The 19,150-nt window shown below is 36.2% G+C and overlaps 1 protein-coding gene across 1 annotated transcript in view; it reads left to right on the top strand.

Annotated features, from left to right (window-relative positions):
• GNAT3 (G protein subunit alpha transducin 3) overlaps positions 1 to 18,881 on the top strand; it is a 64,572-nt gene extending 45,691 nt beyond the window's left edge. The window contains exons 5-8 of the mRNA XM_003921142.3: positions 2,525 to 2,653; positions 15,003 to 15,132; positions 15,315 to 15,468; positions 18,655 to 18,881. Coding sequence (XP_003921191.1) covers positions 2,525 to 2,653; positions 15,003 to 15,132; positions 15,315 to 15,468; positions 18,655 to 18,845 — 604 coding nt within the window. The 3' untranslated portion in view covers positions 18,846 to 18,881. The remainder of the gene's footprint in view (positions 1 to 2,524; positions 2,654 to 15,002; positions 15,133 to 15,314; positions 15,469 to 18,654) is intronic.
• The last annotated feature ends 269 nt before the right edge of the window (positions 18,882 to 19,150 follow it).

Here is a 19,150-nt window from a genome sequence, read left to right as displayed (position 1 = left end):
CCCTGTGTCTCAGAGAAATTTCATGCATAAACCTAAATAAATAAATAATTAAATAAAGTGGTTTTTTTTTTTTTTTTCCTGCTCCTTAGGTGTCCTTAAAAGGAAAGCTTGCTGAGAAAGGTAGCTGAATGGTCATTGCTTTCTTCCAGAAATTAAGAGCAGAATTTTTTTTTCAAACACTGAATTACATTGTAAAATAAAATATAAAATGAGATTGGTACTACAATGTGTGTCTATTTCATATACATTATATAGAGCAAGGTCTCTAACAATTTTTTATCTTTTATTTTTTTGGTGACAGTAAGATATTTCTTGTTTTCTCAAATCTAGAGATCCTTCAAGTTAAGACTAACAAAAAAGTGAATATAATCAGAATAAGGGGAAAGAATATCATAGTTGGCAACATAACAACCTCATCAGTTCTAGCAAATTGAAGGAAGAGGGGTATGGCAGGAACAATCAGAGGAAACATTTTAGTTGACTGTTAACTAATTGCAGCCATCTAGTGTGCTTTTAAATTCCACGTGCTTTAAGAATTACCATGGACTTCACCAGGAAAAATACTAGTTTAAATGACTGGAAAATAACTGAGTACTTTTAAATGATTAGAGTCATATATATTAAGGGTCTCTATTTGGTCTAAGCTTTAGATCATAAGCTTTAACACCCACTTCTTTATTTGTTTATTTAAACAAGTATTTTAAATGCAAATTTGTCAGTTTGCTAATACTTCTGCTTTGCTTGAAATCATTTATACATGCAAATAAATGCGTCCTTACCAAGGTTTTCACTTAGCTATCATGAAATGAATTTAATCTTTATTTTGGCAGGTATGCTTTTGGTTTTTTTGTTTTCTTTTTACTCTTGCGTGAACTAACCAACAATATACCTACCGCATATGTAGCCTTAGCTAATAAAAAGTTTGCAAAGGGATTTGCTTGCCAAAATAGAAAATAAATACATTAGCAAATTCTGGCAGGACTTTCTCCAATACATTCACATCTTGATGTGTCATTCTTTTCTTAAAAAGAAAACTTAAACCTTTTTTAGACTAAAACAATAGTGATACATTTTCATATTATATGTTATGTGTTTCTTGAGGTGCGATTTTACTTTTGGCCGAAATCCATTTGGGACACTTGTCTACTCTTAATTTGTTTCAGCTTAAAAGGGAAAAGATCCTCCAAAAATAAATTACCTATATTAACAATGAATTTTTGTAAAATAAATTTTTGTTTTTTAAAATCTTTGTGCTAGGTGCTAAGGCATAACAGCTTCTCAACTTAATCACTGAACAAACAATTTTTAACACTGACAAACATTTAGCTGGATTCTACCTCACAAATTCTGCCTCGAGGGAAGCACTCCAGTCTTATCTTTCTATAATGTGATTCAGTGTAATGGTGAAATTCATCATAAAAGCATTTCCATGCTCTTACTATTTGTATTTAAAATTTTTAAATACAATAGAAATAGTGATATTGCTAAACCACTAAAGCCTTAGTATCATAAGCGTAGAACAGTGGTTTTCAAATTATTTTTATAGCAATAAAATACTTTGTTTTAGTATAAAGACATCTGGTTTCAAGGATTAGGAAGCTGAAAGCCGGTGTTTTTTTCCTCTAATTTAACAGACTAATGAATAGTTATAGCATACACAGCTTAATTAGACTTATTCCTGTTCATCACCACACCTAGATCCTGTGAGAAGAAAAAACACAACATTCAGCCTGATAATACTAGGAATTTCTAACATAGCTTTCTGGAAGGGGTAAAGATACAACCATGCACTGATGGAAGAGGAGGTGGGAGTGGGGACAGGGGGTGAGTTCAGCCTTCTCTCCCCAGGAGAGCCAGGTCAGAGTGGGTCTGCAAATTCACGAGTCACTTCCAGCATAGACCAGGAAGAGAGACAAACTGTACTTCTCTTATTGTGCTAACTAGATGTTGCAACAGCATTTAATGGAAATGGCTGAGCCCTGATGAGGCAAATGCATGCAAAAATAACAAGCAACCTTCAAATAAGGACATTAAAACCAATCACTCTCATAAAACCCAAATGCCTAAATTCAAACTAGAGAATTTTGAGGATAATCTAGCAACTAGCACTGTAAGGCAGCTTTTGGTTTTGTAATGATCCAGGCCCTACAGAGACAATTTTATTTCATACTCCTATCCATATGCAGGAAGATTTATGACACAAATCTCATAAAATACAGTTTAAGGCAGTGTTGATTTAGGTGCCTTTAGGGGAGGACACTGGGGGTTCAGCTGTGTGTCACATTCAGTACTCTGCAATTCTGCAGCATTCCAGCTACCCAACTTTTAATTCTAATGAGCAGAGTTTGGAAAGCACCAGTCTAGAATTTATCATTTTTAATAAACCCTACACTAAAAATTCAACTGTACTGAATCCTGGTCTCTTCAAATGCAAAGTTTACACACACACACACACACACACACACACACACACACACACACACATATTATATACACATATATAATTTTGTTTTGTCTTTCGTAGCTACCTTAATGATTTGGATAGAATAACAGCATCTGGGTATGTGCCAAATGAACAAGATGTTCTTCACTCTCGAGTGAAAACGACTGGAATCATTGAAACTCAATTCTCCTTTAAAGACTTGCACTTCAGGTATGATCAAATGTCTTTTCTAACTGTGGACAGAAGTATGCATCAGGCTTACTGTTTCCTTGTGGAGAAAAGCTCTAGCCCATAATCCTTGGATGTCCTCACTAGCTCTTGTTTACCTTCAGAACCACTGCCCTTTCCCGTCCTCCTACAGCCTCTCACTCCACCTCTCATCCTGAGCCTCATCCCTCCTTCCAGGCTAAAATGCTTCTGGCTTGAGCAGGTAGGGTTAGATTTTACTTTCTTCATGTTTAAATCTGTCACCGTACTTTGCAGAAAAAAAAAAAAGAAGAAAATATATTTAAATAATATACAAGAAATGGGTGCCAGGAATCCTATTTCCTTTGCCTTTCTATTTTCTTATTTGCTTGAAATATTCCTGTTACACCTGTTTTCCTAATTTAGAAAAATGCAAATTACTAAAAAGAGAATTATTTGAATACGATACTATTTACTGCAATAACAAAGCATATTTTATAGCCATGTTTTGAGTATGAAAGCAAATCATTATTTTCATTGCTGTTACATTATCGAGAGCTTCCTAGAAAGTCTACTGCAAAATCACTCATTTACGGTACCAAAAAATGGAAACCCATACTATAATGTTATAAAATACCCATTAATATTTAAATACTTTTTGTATGGATTGTGGACAATATGGAATATCAAACATTAATATCAGGTTCTAGCTGTGTTGTTTAGTAATAAAAAAATCAATAAAAATATAAGATTATTCATTCGTCCAATAATGAGGATAATCTTAAAGAATAAAAAATGGAAATAAAGTGTTATGAATTATTCATATCCACTTGTGAGAGAAATGTAAGAAAATGGTTATTAATTGGCCAGGCTCGGTGGCTCACACCTGTAATCTCAGCACTTTGGGAGGCCGAGGCGGGTGGATCATGAAGTCAAGAGATCGAGACCACCCTGGCTAACATGGTTAAACCCCGTTTCTACTAAAAAATATAAAAATTAGCTGGGTGTAGTGGCATGTGCCTGTAGTCCCAGCTACTAGAGAGGCTAAGGCAGGAGAATTGCTTTAACCTGGAAGGTAGAGGTTGCAGTGAGCCGAGACAGCTCCACTGTACTCCAGCCTGGTGCCTGGTGACAGAGCAAGACTCTCTCTCAAAAAAAAAAAAAAAATGGTAATTAACATCATAAATTTATTATAGTGAGATAAAAGCCTCAAAGTTTTGAAAGTATGTGTTATATATAATATCTAAGTAGCAGTATATTTTCAACTAATATGGAAAGAAAACTCTTCAAAATTCATACCTCAATTTTAGGCCCATAAATAGTTAATTTTCTGAAAGATGAGCCAAAGATTAAACCAGGGCAAAGGGACTGTACAGATTGGGATCAACATCCTCTCTTGGCAAATGTAGGAGAAGTTTGTCGTCAGTCCTGGTTCCACTATTGTATAGTTCTTTTTGGCAACTACAGTACTTTCTTCAGACTCCTCATCTTTGATCCAGTTTCTGGGTTTTCCTTTGGGACCCTGAGTCCAGCTGTTTCTCCTCCTCTGCCCTTGCCACCCCAGTGAAAGCATTTTTAACACTGTCCCTTTTCTGTCCGACTCTCCTTTCTCTTCTCCAAATGTCTCACTGAAACAGACTAGAACTGAATGTGGGCCTTGAGGCTGCCCAGACCAAAGTTCCAATTCCAGGCTATCTAATAATTAGTAGTAGGAGTTAAGAAACACAGGTAACCTTTTCTTTACTTGCCTAATAAGTTTGTCGTAAAGATTAGATGAAGCAAAGTCCTAAGCAGAGAGTTATAATTTGATGTAGCTTACTTTACGTAAGCCAGTAGAACTCTCTGGGTCCTAGATTGTCTGGACCAAAAGCCAGTTTTGACAATTAATGTTACCTGTTGAATACCTAAAAGCTCAAGACCCCAGTCACTCCCTGCAACACCAACCAATTTGGTATTGTCTCAAAAATTATGACTCTCAAAAATTATTTTGTTTATATATCAGTTCTGTTTATATATCAGTTTTGTTTATATATCAATTTATATATCATTTCAAGCCTTTGTGTTTGCTAGTCTATTTGCCTAAAGTGCTCTGCCCTGAATCTGCAAGAAACTTCTCCTCTTATCACTAAGTTCTCATACCAAATGTGTCTCCTCATGGAGGCGTAATAGTCTTATCTATGTACCATCCAGGCTTATCCCTGTCACATACACCCTGCAGCATGCTGGTAAATGTTTAACAGCAGGCTTTCTGGGGCAGTAAGGCAATGGAGAGCTGGCTGATTTGTAGCCCTGGATGATTTTTCTGGTGCAAATAACCCCACCATGGCCAATTTCAGTCAATCAAGGTGACATCACTAAACGCAGAGTTGAGGAGAAATGCAAATAAACAGCCCTCATTAGCCAAGCCAGGGTGATCCATCTCCACTGCAACATTGATACATCACACTGCTTAATTACTAATATATAATGATTGCCTTGCTTCTTTGTTAGTGTGCTCTTTTTGTTTCTGTTTCTATCTCATATGCCCCTGAGCTCCTGGAGGCCAGGGGCCACCTCTGTTTATAGCTCCACCTCAGTGCTTATCATAGTGGCTAGCAGAGTAAGAAAGCAGGTAATTTTGGCTGAATGAGTAAATGCACTCTGCCAGGCACTCTACGTACAGTCTTTACACTGGGACGCCAGCATCGTGAGCTGAGTATTGCTGTCCATACTCAGGATAAGCAATCTTGGTTATCTGGAGGCTAAGTGGATAGCCTCAAAAACTGGCCCCTATACTGAGACAAAAGCTTTCCCCCAAGGACTTTCACAGACATGCTAGAGATGGAATTAAAACGTATATCTTTCTGTCTTCAAAGACCACACTCCTTGCACTGTATGGCACTAAGCGTTGTTAGATAAACTGGGATGAAAACAATTTTTTTTCTGTAGAGTGTGTGGTTTTTTTTACGTTGTTGGCCATTTATAATTCCTTTCAGAGAGAAGGCGGAAGGCAGGATAAAAGACAGCCTTTTGGGGAAATATCTTTAAGTGGGAGGATCCTGTGGTCCGTTATAAGTCAGTGCTTTTAAAACCAGGGTACAAGACAACTGCCAGTGAACGCACAAACCCTCAGAAAATCATGGTCATCTTATGGAACATTTATTTCACTCTGAACCAAGTAGTATAAACAATCATAAAGTTTTGAAACTTAAATTATGAGTATGTGATGGTTAATACTATCAACTTAATTGGCCTGAAGGATACAAAGTACTGATCCCGGGTGTGTCTGAGAGGACGTAACCAAAGGAGATTACCATTTGAGTCAGTGGGCTGAGAAGGCAGAGCCACCCTTAATCTGGGTGGGTGCGATCTAATCAGCTGCCAGCACAGCTAGAACATAAGCAAGCAGCAAAGAGAAACTGGCCTAGCCTCCCAGCCTACATCTTTCTCCTGCCTCAGCGCCCCTCAGCTGGCACTGCCACCGCCTTAGCCGCCCACCCCGAGAGAGAAAGTTGTAGGCTGGGAGGCTAGGCCAGTTTCTCATTTTACATTTTTCTGCTTGCTTATATTCTAGCTGTGCTGGCAGCTGATTAGACTGTGCCCACCCAGACTCAGGGTGGGGCTGCGTTTCCCAGCCCACTGACTCAAATGGTAATCTCCTTTGGGGACACCCTCACAGACACACCCAGGATCAATACTTTGTATCCTTCAATCCAATCCAGTTGATACTCAGTATTAACCATCACAGAGTAGACTATAACATTTGCCTTAATTTTTAAAATAAAATATTAATTTTAAAATACATTTTTCTTACAATAGGACTCCAGCTTAGGTCTCCAGACCCCCTTCAGTACACAGGCATTTTCCTCTGTCCCTTTGTAGTTTTGTGGTTGATTTTGTGAAGCACTATCTTAAGTCACATAGGAAGGTGATCTATCCTGCTTTCACATATTGTTGATCCTTATGAAGCAATGAGGAAGGTTTTTGCTAATTCTCTATTACAGTATTGATGCTAAAATGTAAGGGGTTTGTGAATTGGATTGTGAAGCCCAGCTAGAAATTATTTCGATATAACATTCTCTTGGCCTGGCACAGTAGCTCACACCTGTAATCCCAGCACTTTGGGAGGCCAAGGAGGGTGGATCACTTGAAGTCAGGAGTTCAGACCAGCTTGGCCAACATGGTGAAAACCTATCTCTACTAAAAATACAAAAATTAGCCAGCATGGTGGCCTGCCCCAGTTATCCCAGTTACACAGGAGGCTGAGGCAGGAGAATCACTTGAACCCAAAAGGCAGAGGTTGTAGTGAGCCAAGTTTGTGTCACTGCACTCCAACCTGGGTGACAGAGCAAGACTGTCTTGAAAAAAAAAAAAAAAAAAAGAGAGAGAGAGAGAAAAGAACACTCTCTTTACTGTGTACCTACCACGTCCTTGCTGTTTACTAAAACAGGTTTCAAGCTTTACTGTTTTCTTAAGAGCCTTTGCTTTTCCTCTGACTCAAGACAATGTTATTAAAGGCATTTTCAGTGAGGAAGCGGATGGAAGACACAGTACCTCCTTACTCCAATGCAAGGAATTTTTCTAAAAACAAGTCTATTTAAGCAAGAAAATTTGGAAAATATTTAAATTTTGTTAAAAAATAGTTTAAAATACATTTTTCTTGAGGAGAAATTTAAAATCATTTAAATGTGGTTCTAAATTTTCCTCCGTCCTTTTGTAGTTTTGTGGTTGATTTTGTGAAGCACTGTCTTAAGTCTTATAGGAGGGTGATCAATTAAGACATATTAATCCTTCAGTAACTTCTTACTGTTAAATAGCTTTTCTTTCATGTGCTAAATACGATAGGCCAAAAGTGCACAGGGTTTTGGAGTAAGTACACAATTCTGTAGTATTTCAAAATAGGAAGTATAAAAATAATGTACCTGCCAACTTTATTTCAGCAAGTGCCCAGGTATTAAAACATATTACATTAGCATTGATTCGTATTCACATCACATAAGTCATCCTATGACTATTTAAAACCAACAGCTCAATTTACATTTTAAATTAGAGAACTCTAAAATTTTAAATAGAAACACCAAAATGAAAAATTATTTCTGCCAATGTACTATATCATTATTGTGTATCATGTAATTCAATGGAAATTACTGTAGAGTTCTTATCAAACCAGAACTGCAACTGTCAAATTGATAAATTATCTTTATAGACAATAAAGTACTATGTACTATGAAAAAAATACAGTGCAAATGTGAGCCCTTCTATTGTTACAGAATAATTCCTCAGAACAAATAACTTAGAAATAGATTTACAGGGAGTTAGCAAACAAATATAGAGAAAAAAAAACTTCCTCCCTAATTCTTCTGTGATGGCAAACAGAATTGAAAGAACTTAAAACTATATGGGAGCCAAGGAAAAAAGGTTAGCAACTATTACAACACAGAGCTTTAGAGTTCATAAATGACCATAACTGTTTATAGAATGTTTGAGCGGATCTATGATATAAAAGAAACTATAGTTTTCCTGAGATACGACATTGAATTATATACATTGTGGTCATTTGTGTGGCATATGCATCATCTCAGATTAGGAATGACTCTGGTTGTCCAACCAGCAGCTACATCTCAATTTAGCTTTGCTAGTCTCTCTATAAGATCTCATAGAGCAATAACTCAAGTATACTATATATTTGTTTCAGGCATGTCCATGATTAGTATTACCAAAATAATAAATTATAAAATACCATAGTCTAATTGATTCCAGTAACAGAATTTATTTTAATGGCTTTATGAATTACATTATTAAATAATCAGAGAGTTATCTAGTGGGCATCTGAAGTTTCAAATGCATACATTCAGTAGAAAGTATATAGTGGTATTATGATTCCAATGATTTGGAGACCTGGCTTCCTTATAGCTATAAATCCTTTTGATTCTCCTTTATAATCCTGAGGATTTAAGAGATTTATTAAGACGTCTGTGCATATCCTTCCTGTCTGCAAGTATCTACCCTTCTCTATCTTTAGGAGCAGACACAAGGGAACGATTGGTGACACCATTTTCTATGGCTGTGTAGTAAAGACACAAAGCCACCTGGTCTCCTATGTAGCCATCATGAGAAATTCTAACAGCTGTGATATATACTAACATGTTGAATAAATCCCATTCACTAGAATATGTTTAAATTCCTACTCAGATTGGATTTTATTTTTGTGTAATCAAATACATAGTGGAGAATGTCAGAAACTGATTTTTCAGAGGTAAGTACAGGCTTATAGGATAAGCAAAGACATCTAACAAATAAATTAGCTGCAGCAGCCTTGTTGATTTTTAGCTACCCTAGATGATATAATAATTTTACAAGATTTATAAGAGGAATATTATTTTATAATAATCTATTCTGATATGAAATGTGAATAATCTCACATGATCCACTATTAGCCAACTGTTTAACATAAATCATAAAGCTCAAAGCTTTGCCAACTACTTACTAGAACTATAAAACACAAGGGTTTACTTTACTCAATTGTTTAATATAAAGCCATAAAACTCTGGTGGTTCGCCCTATATTAATGCCTTGGACAATTTAATAATCGGTGTTCAGCTGTCACTTAAAAGCCTGGCCTAAGATTGGGTGCCGGGCGCAGGCCTGTAATCCCTGTACTTTGGGACTCTGAGGTGGGTGGATCGCGAGGTCAGGAGTTCAAGACCATTTGGCCAAGATGCCGAAACCCTGTCTCTACTAAAAATACAAAAATTAGCAGGGCGTGATGTGGGCGCCTGAAATCCCAGCTACTCAGGAGGCTGAGGCAGGAGACTAGCTTGAACCCAGGAGGCAGAGGTTGCAATGAGCCAAGATGGTGCCACTGCTCTAGCCTGGGTGACAGAGCATGACTCCATCTCAAAAAAAAAAAAAAAAAAAGAGGCTGGCCTGTCAATTTTTATTTAGTTACATCATAAATTTTAGTTATTTAAATTTTTTTAACTTTAAGAATTCCAACAAATGTCAGACTTAACAACCAAATACATATTATCCCTCCTTAAAAACTCGAAATAAACAAGACCAAAAAAACCCACACAAAATCCCAAATAAGGCCTGTAAGTTCCTTGTAATATCAGTAAGGCTCCAGTTACTTTAATTCTTTGGGGAATTAAGAGTATTCAAGCATGTCCATTTCCCTCATTAATAATCTATTATATTTGACCAATCCAAAACTCCAGGCAGCAAATATACATGTTTTCACTGATTTTAATTTTGTCTCTCTCAGAATGGTCACGATAAAGCTATTTGTTTTGTTTTGATTTTTATGTATAAGAGAGAATATTTCTTCAGCCCCAAATAAAAGCAATTACTTCCCTTTGGGGATCTCCAAATTGTTTTCATAGGTAGTAATACTTTACAACTCCATAAAATAAGGACTAAATTAAAATTTAGGGGAAAAGCTAAAACTGAAAAGAGATGCATGAAAAATAAATGATTACGATATTAGCAAAACAAATGTAACTCATTCTTAGAGCTAAAACAGTTTCCAAGAGAATCAATACAGAAACAAAACTGACTGTTGGTCTGATTTGCTAATGAGCATTTCAGTTCAATAATAGCAGATGGCATTAGAGAAATGTTCAATGCTCCCTGGACCTATGGCTCCTACGTCAATCTGCACACACACACAAATATTGTTTATCAAATGAGTCATAAAATGAGAAGATTATAAGCGTTCAACCTAAGATAGACTTTCAGAATCCATTTTATTGATATAAACAGAATGCTAAGACTGAGCAATCTTTGTCCTCTCTTCCTCGGGAGAAAGCTAAACCAATTAAAACATGTTTATTAGAAGCTGCATGACATGCCGAAAGAGCACAGGGCTGTGGGTCATATTACATAAATTCTATCATTTACTAACTGTGAGTTTAGGAACAAACCACCTTAGCTTCTCAAAGGCCAATTTCTTCACTTTGGTCAAGAAATGGGTAAATACTATTTTCCCTTCAAAGAATTGTTACAAGGAACAAATAGAACTATGGATTTGAATTCATTTTTCAGGGAGAGCACACAATTCCAATATGAATTTAATTCAACTGTTAAGTATTACTCCCATGATTGTCATTTATCACAGTTGTACGTGTTTATCTGAAGAGGAGACTAGCTATCTCTTACACCTGTTAACACATTGTTAGTAGGCTGCAAAGCAGCTGAATCAGCAGAGAAAGTTAAGACACAGCCAGTGAGTTTGCTGTTACTCTGATTTTCATCTCAGAGATTCTTCAAATGTTTCAGATTTGGGAAACACCCATTTGAAAACATTATGTTGTAGAAAATAAATATGTAGGAAGTATACAAGTTTCCTTTTTTCCCCTCGTCCTGGGGAGTTTATGTCCCCCATAGAACCCACAAGTTAGAGTTCCCATATCTTAATAATTCCTATTACTGTTTTTATCATTAACCCCACACACACCAAAAAACAAAAAATGAAACCATTAACATGAGAGAAATAAGACGGTTTTCTCTGAGGTAAAATACTTGGTCACTATGCAGGAAATCTGAGCAATTGCCAAGTCACCTTAAAAAGATGAGTGTTCCAGACTTTTAAGATGTGAATAGAATCTAACTGAATATATAATGGAATTGAAAATGTGACTAAAAGAATAGAATATCAATCAGAAAGAAAGAAAATGGCATAATTTGGCATAAAAGCCGAGAAAAAGAGACTACAAACAAAGGTTGGCAGGATGAACGCCAGCTCTGCTGAGTGGAGAAGGCTTACCCGAGGCATCCCACAATTGGATTCCTACAGCACTGCCGTCACTGCCGTGGCAATTGCACAGTGGGCTCCGTTAGCACAAACATTCCATTAGCTTTTGTCCTGGCTCCATGACCGGTTTTCCGTTAAGCAATGGAAAGGGGATTTTTCCCCTGAGGTGGGGATTAAGAGTGAAAGAAATTAGGACTACAGAAATCCTGACTAATGAAAAATCCAATGGGTGGGGTTAAGAAGGGTGGTTTCAGTGTGAAAAGTCCACCAGGAGTTTAAACCTAGGAATGTACACTCCACCTTCACGTTGCCAAAATCCACAAGTCAAGCATCACTGTTCAATCACAGCATCACATTTCTTTGCTAACAAATGATCCACAATATACTCATATATGACCAAATGGAGCATTTATGTACATCTGAAAGGTGATAGATGATTATTTTCATTAAAAGAAAAGAACAAAACCTCCCAGAAGAAGAGAGATTAAAACTTTTGCTCAGTGACCTGTTTGACAACATAAAAGTACTGCCTGACCTGGGAGGAGAAGGATAAACTCCACAGCAAAGACACTTTCAGTCCACTAGTGAGGGTTTTAAAGCTAACTGCAGGCATCAGCGCTAGCTGTGCACCTGCTGTAAGTAAAGGACTTATATTTAGCAAGTTAACAACTTTCAGGGCATAACTATCATACCCACAGAACTTATGGAACCAATCATGGTGCCAGGTACATAGCAGCTCAACAAATATTAGTTGAAATAATAAGTCGCAGCCAGTTTGCTTAAGGGCTCATCTGAAAAAGTAAGAATGCTAAATGTACCTACCTTGAAAGTTCCTGAAGAGGTTTAAATGAGTGAATCACTGTAAGGTGCTTATATGCCCAGCAAATAGTAAACTCTTATTGGGTGTGTTAAATTAAGATTAATCCATTACAACTGGTGATGTGGAAAACTAAGGAGAACATGAAAGTCATGATCTCAACTATTTCCATTTCCATCACATTTTATAGTTTAAATGTGATTTATACTTTAAAAGTAATTTCAACAAAGAAATAGATAAAACTCCAGTTTATGAAGTCTGAAAAAAACTAAGGTTTTTTTTATGGATCAACAAAACAGTTGTTGAACAATTTAAATGTATGAATACATATTTATAATCCTTGTTTCCGTGAGAATGTTGTTTAATTTTTTTAAATTAAATGTACTGGTTAATTTTCACATAATATAACATTAAAGCCAAAATTTGGTCCCCTTCCTCCATTTATTTTGCAAGCCTGAAACTGCAATTTGCTAATTAGTAGCACATATAATATTCTTTATAAACACCAAATTTCAATTTTCACACCATTAACTACTGAACTCTTAACCATTATCTTCAATATTGTGAGAATCTTCTCTTTTAATCTACTGCTTAATGGAGTGATTTTGCATTGGTACATTATTTGAGGAATATTAGTTCTATATATCTTTACTTCGTTCATATGTGAAATCTGAGGTATAATATACTGTACTTTTGATTATTTTCAATAAGCAGACCGGCTGACATTTATTACTCCAAGTAAAACTATTACCCTTGAAGTCTGTAAAACCTGGATGCTTTTTGGTACTTAATACCTTGGGTTTAAACTATTATGATGGCCCTATAATTTATTTCTTTGCTTCTAATCTCTTCCTCATTAAGTCCATCTTTTGGACTCATATCAAAGTGATCTGTCACAACAACAGACATACAAAAAATGTCAATTCCCTATCTAAAAATCACCCATAGTCCTCTATTGTCTGCAATATGAAATCTGTATTTCTCATGTAACATGAAAGGACCAGTAAATCCACTGCTGGCTGACCATGTGCAGCTCACAGCTGAAGTCCTTTGCTCTTGCTGATTCCTCTGTCACCTGTGCCTATAATATTGTTTGCTCCAGATATCCAGTTGCCTCAACCCCTCATCTCCTTAGGTTTTTACAAATCTGTCATCTTCTACAGTTTCTGATCACTTCATTTCAAATTACAGCCCACCCCCTACACTTCCTATATCGATATTTGAAGTCTATTTTCATGAAGATATTTCATATTAAGTCTATTTCCAGGTATCTACATAGGATATCTGAATCCATATCAGATTCCTATATGGATATCTAAAGTCTCTTTTAGGTATCTATATAGGATATCTGAATCCATATGAGATATTCTATAAGGATATCTAAAGTCTATTTCAAACACACACACCAATCACTACCACCACCATCAGTTTAAAAGCTTCTTCTGAATCCTTGGTGTCTGGCATATAATAAGTATGTAGTAAATATTTGTGGAATAAAGGATGAATGAGTGAATAAATGGATAGTTGTTAGGCCATATAGCTCAATGTTTTTACCTTACTTTTTATTTTTGCAAAACTAAATTACTTGCTTACATGCTTTTTATAAACATGTGTAAGTTACCAAGGCATGAGAGAACATAGCATGTATGCTGTGTTTCCTGCCTCTCTACTCACTTAACATGGAATCTATTCATCTATTTAACAAATATTTTTTGTTTGCCTGTTATATGTTGGGCATGGTGCCAGGAATTAGGAATACAGCAGTTACTAATACAGAAAATGTTCCTGACCTCACGAGGCTGTTATTGTATTAGGGAGATGATAGATATTGCACATATAAAAACTAAATAACTAAACCTGGAATTATCGATTGTGATGATTACCATAAAGGAAAGAAAATGATATTATAGAAAATAAATGGAGTATGGAGAGAGGTGCAATTTACATGGATGCTCCAGGAGACTTCTTTTTATTGATGCTGACTGCAGAGTTGAGAAAAAAGCAGTCATCTTTGTCACAGGAAAAGGAAAGAGACAGTGCAAAAGCCCTGAGGCGGCAAACATTAAACAGTTTCTTTGATATAAACCTAAATTTTTGCCGCCCAACTCCTAGTTTTTAAAATTGAGTTCTCTGTCCACAATGATCTCTTTTACCAAAATACAGAAGTAGAAGAAAGGCTGAGTTTTCAAATACCTTCTCTAAGTGTCATGATCCCTCAGGCTGACGTAAAGCTTCCTGTAGGCTCATATTTTCCCTGCGTATTAGAATATTTTTTACATAATGTTATTGTAACTTACTTGTTTTTTCTGTATAAGACAGAAAGTCCTTTGAAGATAGGGACCATACCTTTTCATCTCTGTGCCAGTAGACCTAGCGCAGTGTCTAGTACATAGAACACAAACAATAATCGTTTGAGTAAACGAATGTAGGAAAATCTAAAAAAATATAGGCCAGAACCATAGCATCAGAACTACAGCAACTTCCAATCTTCTTCCAGTTTCTTTTCATTCAAGAGAATAGGTCTAAATTTTGACCAAAATCTTCTATGGCTAATGAATGTTTTACTAAAACTCTAAACTCTCTTACATTTCCTAGTTTCTCAAAGTGTGTAAATTATTTCATTCTAGTTTGCGTGGAGACAATTTTCTCTCTATAGTCCTTGAACAGGCATTTGACCAAATAAATTTTATTTTATAATCAAGAAAAGTCAAAGGAATACCTTTTGAAGATATGGGATCACCCATTTATAACTCTAAATGTTAACCTCAAGGAACATTTTGCAAGATACTGATAAGATTTATTATTTATTTGATGTTTTCTTAAAGGATGTTTGATGTAGGTGGACAGAGATCTGAGAGAAAGAAGTGGATTCACTGCTTTGAAGGAGTTACGTGCATTATATTCTGTGCCGCGCTTAGTGCCTATGACATGGTTCTCGTGGAAGATGAAGAAGTGGTAAGTCTAAACAAAGCCAGGGTTAAAAATAATCTTAGCGCTTTTCAGAAACACTATCACATTGCCCAACTCATGAGGGTTTTCCAAAGATTGGTGTTAGTTCTAAATCCTTGTTCATGATGCCCAATATTCACATTTTGCAGATAATAATCCTACCCATTCTCATTTCTGATACCTAACAGAATAGAATGCATGAAAGCCTTCACCTGTTCAACAGTATCTGTAATCACAAGTATTTTTCAACAACTTCCATTGTCCTGTTCCTCAACAAAAAAGATCTCTTTCAAGAAAAAGTAACCAAGGTGCATCTTAGTATCTGCTTTCCAGAATACACTGGTAAGATTCTTTTCTTTTGGTTCCGTAGTAATAAATTTCTGTATAAACACATATTTCCTATCTGGATCATGGCATTTAATACTTACAAGGATGAGGCTTATGATCATTTTTGAGTCATGTTTAAGATCCAAACTGAAAAAAAACTGACAAATAAAGAAGAACCCTCTCTACATTGTCTACATTAAAGCCAGGCCCTAATGAAATAAACCTGAAGGGGTTAGATGGACCAGGGTTGCTACTCCGTAGAATGTGTCAAATGACATTGCAAACTGAACTGTCTTCAAAATTATAACAGGAATGCAAATCTTATTACAAATTGGCATTTTTAATGTATTTCCCACTGAACTCTTCTAATGCTATAGTAGATCTCAAAGGTTCTTCAATGTCTGAGGTGTTTCTAGAGACATAGCACGAATGAATTTGGGAATGAATAATGACATCATTTTTTTCTGGTTTTCTTGGATCTTGGATTTTAGTGTTGCTCCTGTTAGTCAGAGACTGTAAATGTGACATTCCACAGGAGGACTGTTTCTCCTTCAGAAAGAATTTTTTTCTGTTGTTGTGGTTGTTGTTGTTTTGTAAATAGTTGGATGCTCTGTTGGTAATAAAATTACCTAAGAAAAAAATATTTATTTTACTTTTTTGACATGGAGCTCCCTCTGTTGCCCAGGCTGCAGCCTTTGCCTCCCGGGTTCAAACGATTCTACTGTCTCAGCCTCCCAAGTAGCTGGAACCACTGGCACATGCCACCACACCCAGTTAATTTTTGTATTTTCAGTTGCAGTGGGGTTTCACTATGTTTGCCAAGCTGGTCTCGAATTCCCAACCTCAAGTGATCTGTCCACCTTGGCCTCCCAAAGTGCTGGGATTACAAGTGTGAGCCATTTCACCCAGCCATATTTATGATTTAAACAAAAATACAAATCCAGTTTCACCACTTAGGTATGTTAGGTTACCCAGATGTTACTAGGAGCAAGGCATTCTGTCAAAACAGATATGTATGTTGGTCAATCTACAATCAGGGCTTGTATCTTTTTTCTGTAATTATAAATATCTATAATATATTCACACATTTATCGTGTGACTAATTATATTTTGCATATAACAAATAATATTCACATATATTGAATATTACTAATTAAATATAAACTCAAAATTAAAGATTTTATATTTTATATATATAATAGGATTTATATCTTAGAGCAGTTTTTAGTTTATAGAGAAATGAAATGTTTCAACAGAAAGTACAAAGAGTTCCCATATACTTTCTTTTTTGTTTGTTTGTTTGTTTGTTTGTTTTTTGAGGAGTCTAACTTTGTCGCCTAGGCTGGAGTACAGTGGCACAATCTTGGCTCACTGCAGCCTTCACCTACTGAGTTCAAGCTATTCTCCTGTCTCAGCCTCCTGAGTAGCTGGGATTACAGGCCTGCGCCACCACAAGCAGCTGATTTTTGTATTTTTAGTAGAGACGGGGTTTCGCCGTGTTGGTCACGCTGGTCTTGAACTCCTGACCTCAGGTGATCCACCCTCCTTGGGATTACAGGTATAGCTGGGATTATAGGCATGAACTGCTGCACCCTGCCAAGCCCATCATTTAATTAGGGTTCACTCTTTATGTCACATAGTTCTATGTGTTTTGACAAATGCAGGTCATGTATCCACCATTACAGTATTATATAGAGCAGCTTCACTGCCCTAAAAATCCCGTGTCCCCTATTCATGCCTCCTCCCTCCCCACACTCCTGGCAACCACTGATCTTTTTACTGTTTCTATCCTTTTGCCTTTTCCAGAATGCAGTATAACTGGAATTAGATGACATGTAGCATTTTCTTACTGTCTTCTTTCACTTAGCAGTATGTATTTTTAAGTTTCCTCCATGTCTTTTTATGGATTGATAGCTAATTTTTTTATTTCTAAATTAATATTCTATTCCTTAAATGCACCACAGTTTAACCTTTCAGCTACAGAAGGACATCTTGGTTGCTCCCAATTTTTGACAATTATGGAAAAACATGCTGTAAACATCCATGTGCAGGCTTCTGTGTAGACATAAGTTTCTAGGTAAATGCCTGAAAGTGTGATTGCTAGATTGTATGGTAAGACTATCTTTAGCTTTGTAAGAAACTGCCAAATTGCCTTTCAAAGTGACGGTACCATTTCGCATTTCCACAAGCAATTAACTCCTGTAAGTCCATACCCTCACCAGCATTTGGTACTGCCAGTGTTTTGGATTATAGCCAGGTTATATGGCTTTAAAGCTTGTCCCTTATGGAGTTTTGCTTCTAGTAACAATAAAGTAGGAAACAAAGACTTATTTCTTTAGAAAATCTTTATGCTACTGCTCCATCCCTTGTCAAGTCCCCACAAAGCATATTGTTATAAAGCCATCAACAGATCATTTTTAGTTGTCCTGTATTTTTTAGCCTACTTATAGTATTTCTGCCTTGTCTCAATTGATTCATTGTGCTTCCTGCTATTGGACTAAACTTTCTCAAGCAGAGCCTTCATTGTGTTAGTGCTTATAACACATCAGTCAAGACCACCTCTCTATAGCCTTTTATGTCTCATCCTAACTCCTTTGTCTTGTAAGTAACATAGTCTATAATCTAGCCCATAGCATCTCTTCTACTTGATTTCCTACAATTCCTCTACAAAAATCTTTCATTTCTATCCAACTAGATTCTTCAAAGCTCAATCTGTTTCCCTTCTCTTCCCTCAGGTCTGGCGGTATCATTCTCACTTTTACTATTTGCTTTCACTTACTTTTCTCTGTTGCAGCTGCCTCTCAACGTCCAGCCCAAATACCACCTCCTCTGCACCATAGTCATCTCGCTTATCCATTCTTTTTCTCTTTTAGCTTGTATAAACATTCACACCCATACTCACAAACATGCACACGGTATTTGATGTTTATGTAAGTTTGTATCAGTCACTCTTTTTTTATTAATATTTTGGCATTTCTACTGTATTGTGAGCTTTCTGATGCAGAGTTTACCTTGTAGCCTCTGGGAGCTCCCACCAGGGTAAGCACAGTTCCCAGCACCCTCACAATTGACCCTTGCCTTTATGATTTTGCAATACTTAGTATATCAAAGTAAAATCCTAAAACTTACTGTTACTATTTATAGTCTGTTCTTTTTAACATGCGATTAATCTTTACCTCTTAAAATATTTTGTTTAACAAGGGCCAAATACATTTGAAGATGCAGGAAACTACATCAAGAACCAGTTTCTAGACCTGAATTTAAAAAAAGAAGATAAGGAAATTTATTCCCACATGACCTGTGCTACTGATACCCAAAATGTCAAGTTTGTGTTTGATGCAGTTACAGATATAATCATCAAAGAGAATCTGAAAGACTGTGGGCTTTTCTAATCAACCGTTTTCTCTTCCACTTTTGCTCATGTATGCTTTTCAAGATATAAAAGAAAATGTGCTGTGTAATGTGTTTAGTTTGAATAGACATTAACTTATCTAGACACATAAGTAGCATTGTAAAGCAAAAAGGTTTTCTCACAAAAATATTTATGTATTATCATCTGTATCTGGATAAGTTTAAATTTCTTTGGGTCATGGGGAATGGGAGTGCCATTGATATCCTTATATCTAAAAACTGATATATTTTGGTAACAGTTCCAGTACATATCAATGACACTGAATTTTTTTGGAAATAAACTTCT

The sequence above is a fragment of the Saimiri boliviensis genome, chromosome 10 (assembly GCF_048565385.1).
Source record: "Saimiri boliviensis isolate mSaiBol1 chromosome 10, mSaiBol1.pri, whole genome shotgun sequence".
Taxonomy (NCBI): Eukaryota; Metazoa; Chordata; class Mammalia; order Primates; family Cebidae; genus Saimiri; species Saimiri boliviensis.
This window is presented reverse-complemented; position numbering and strand designations above follow the sequence as displayed.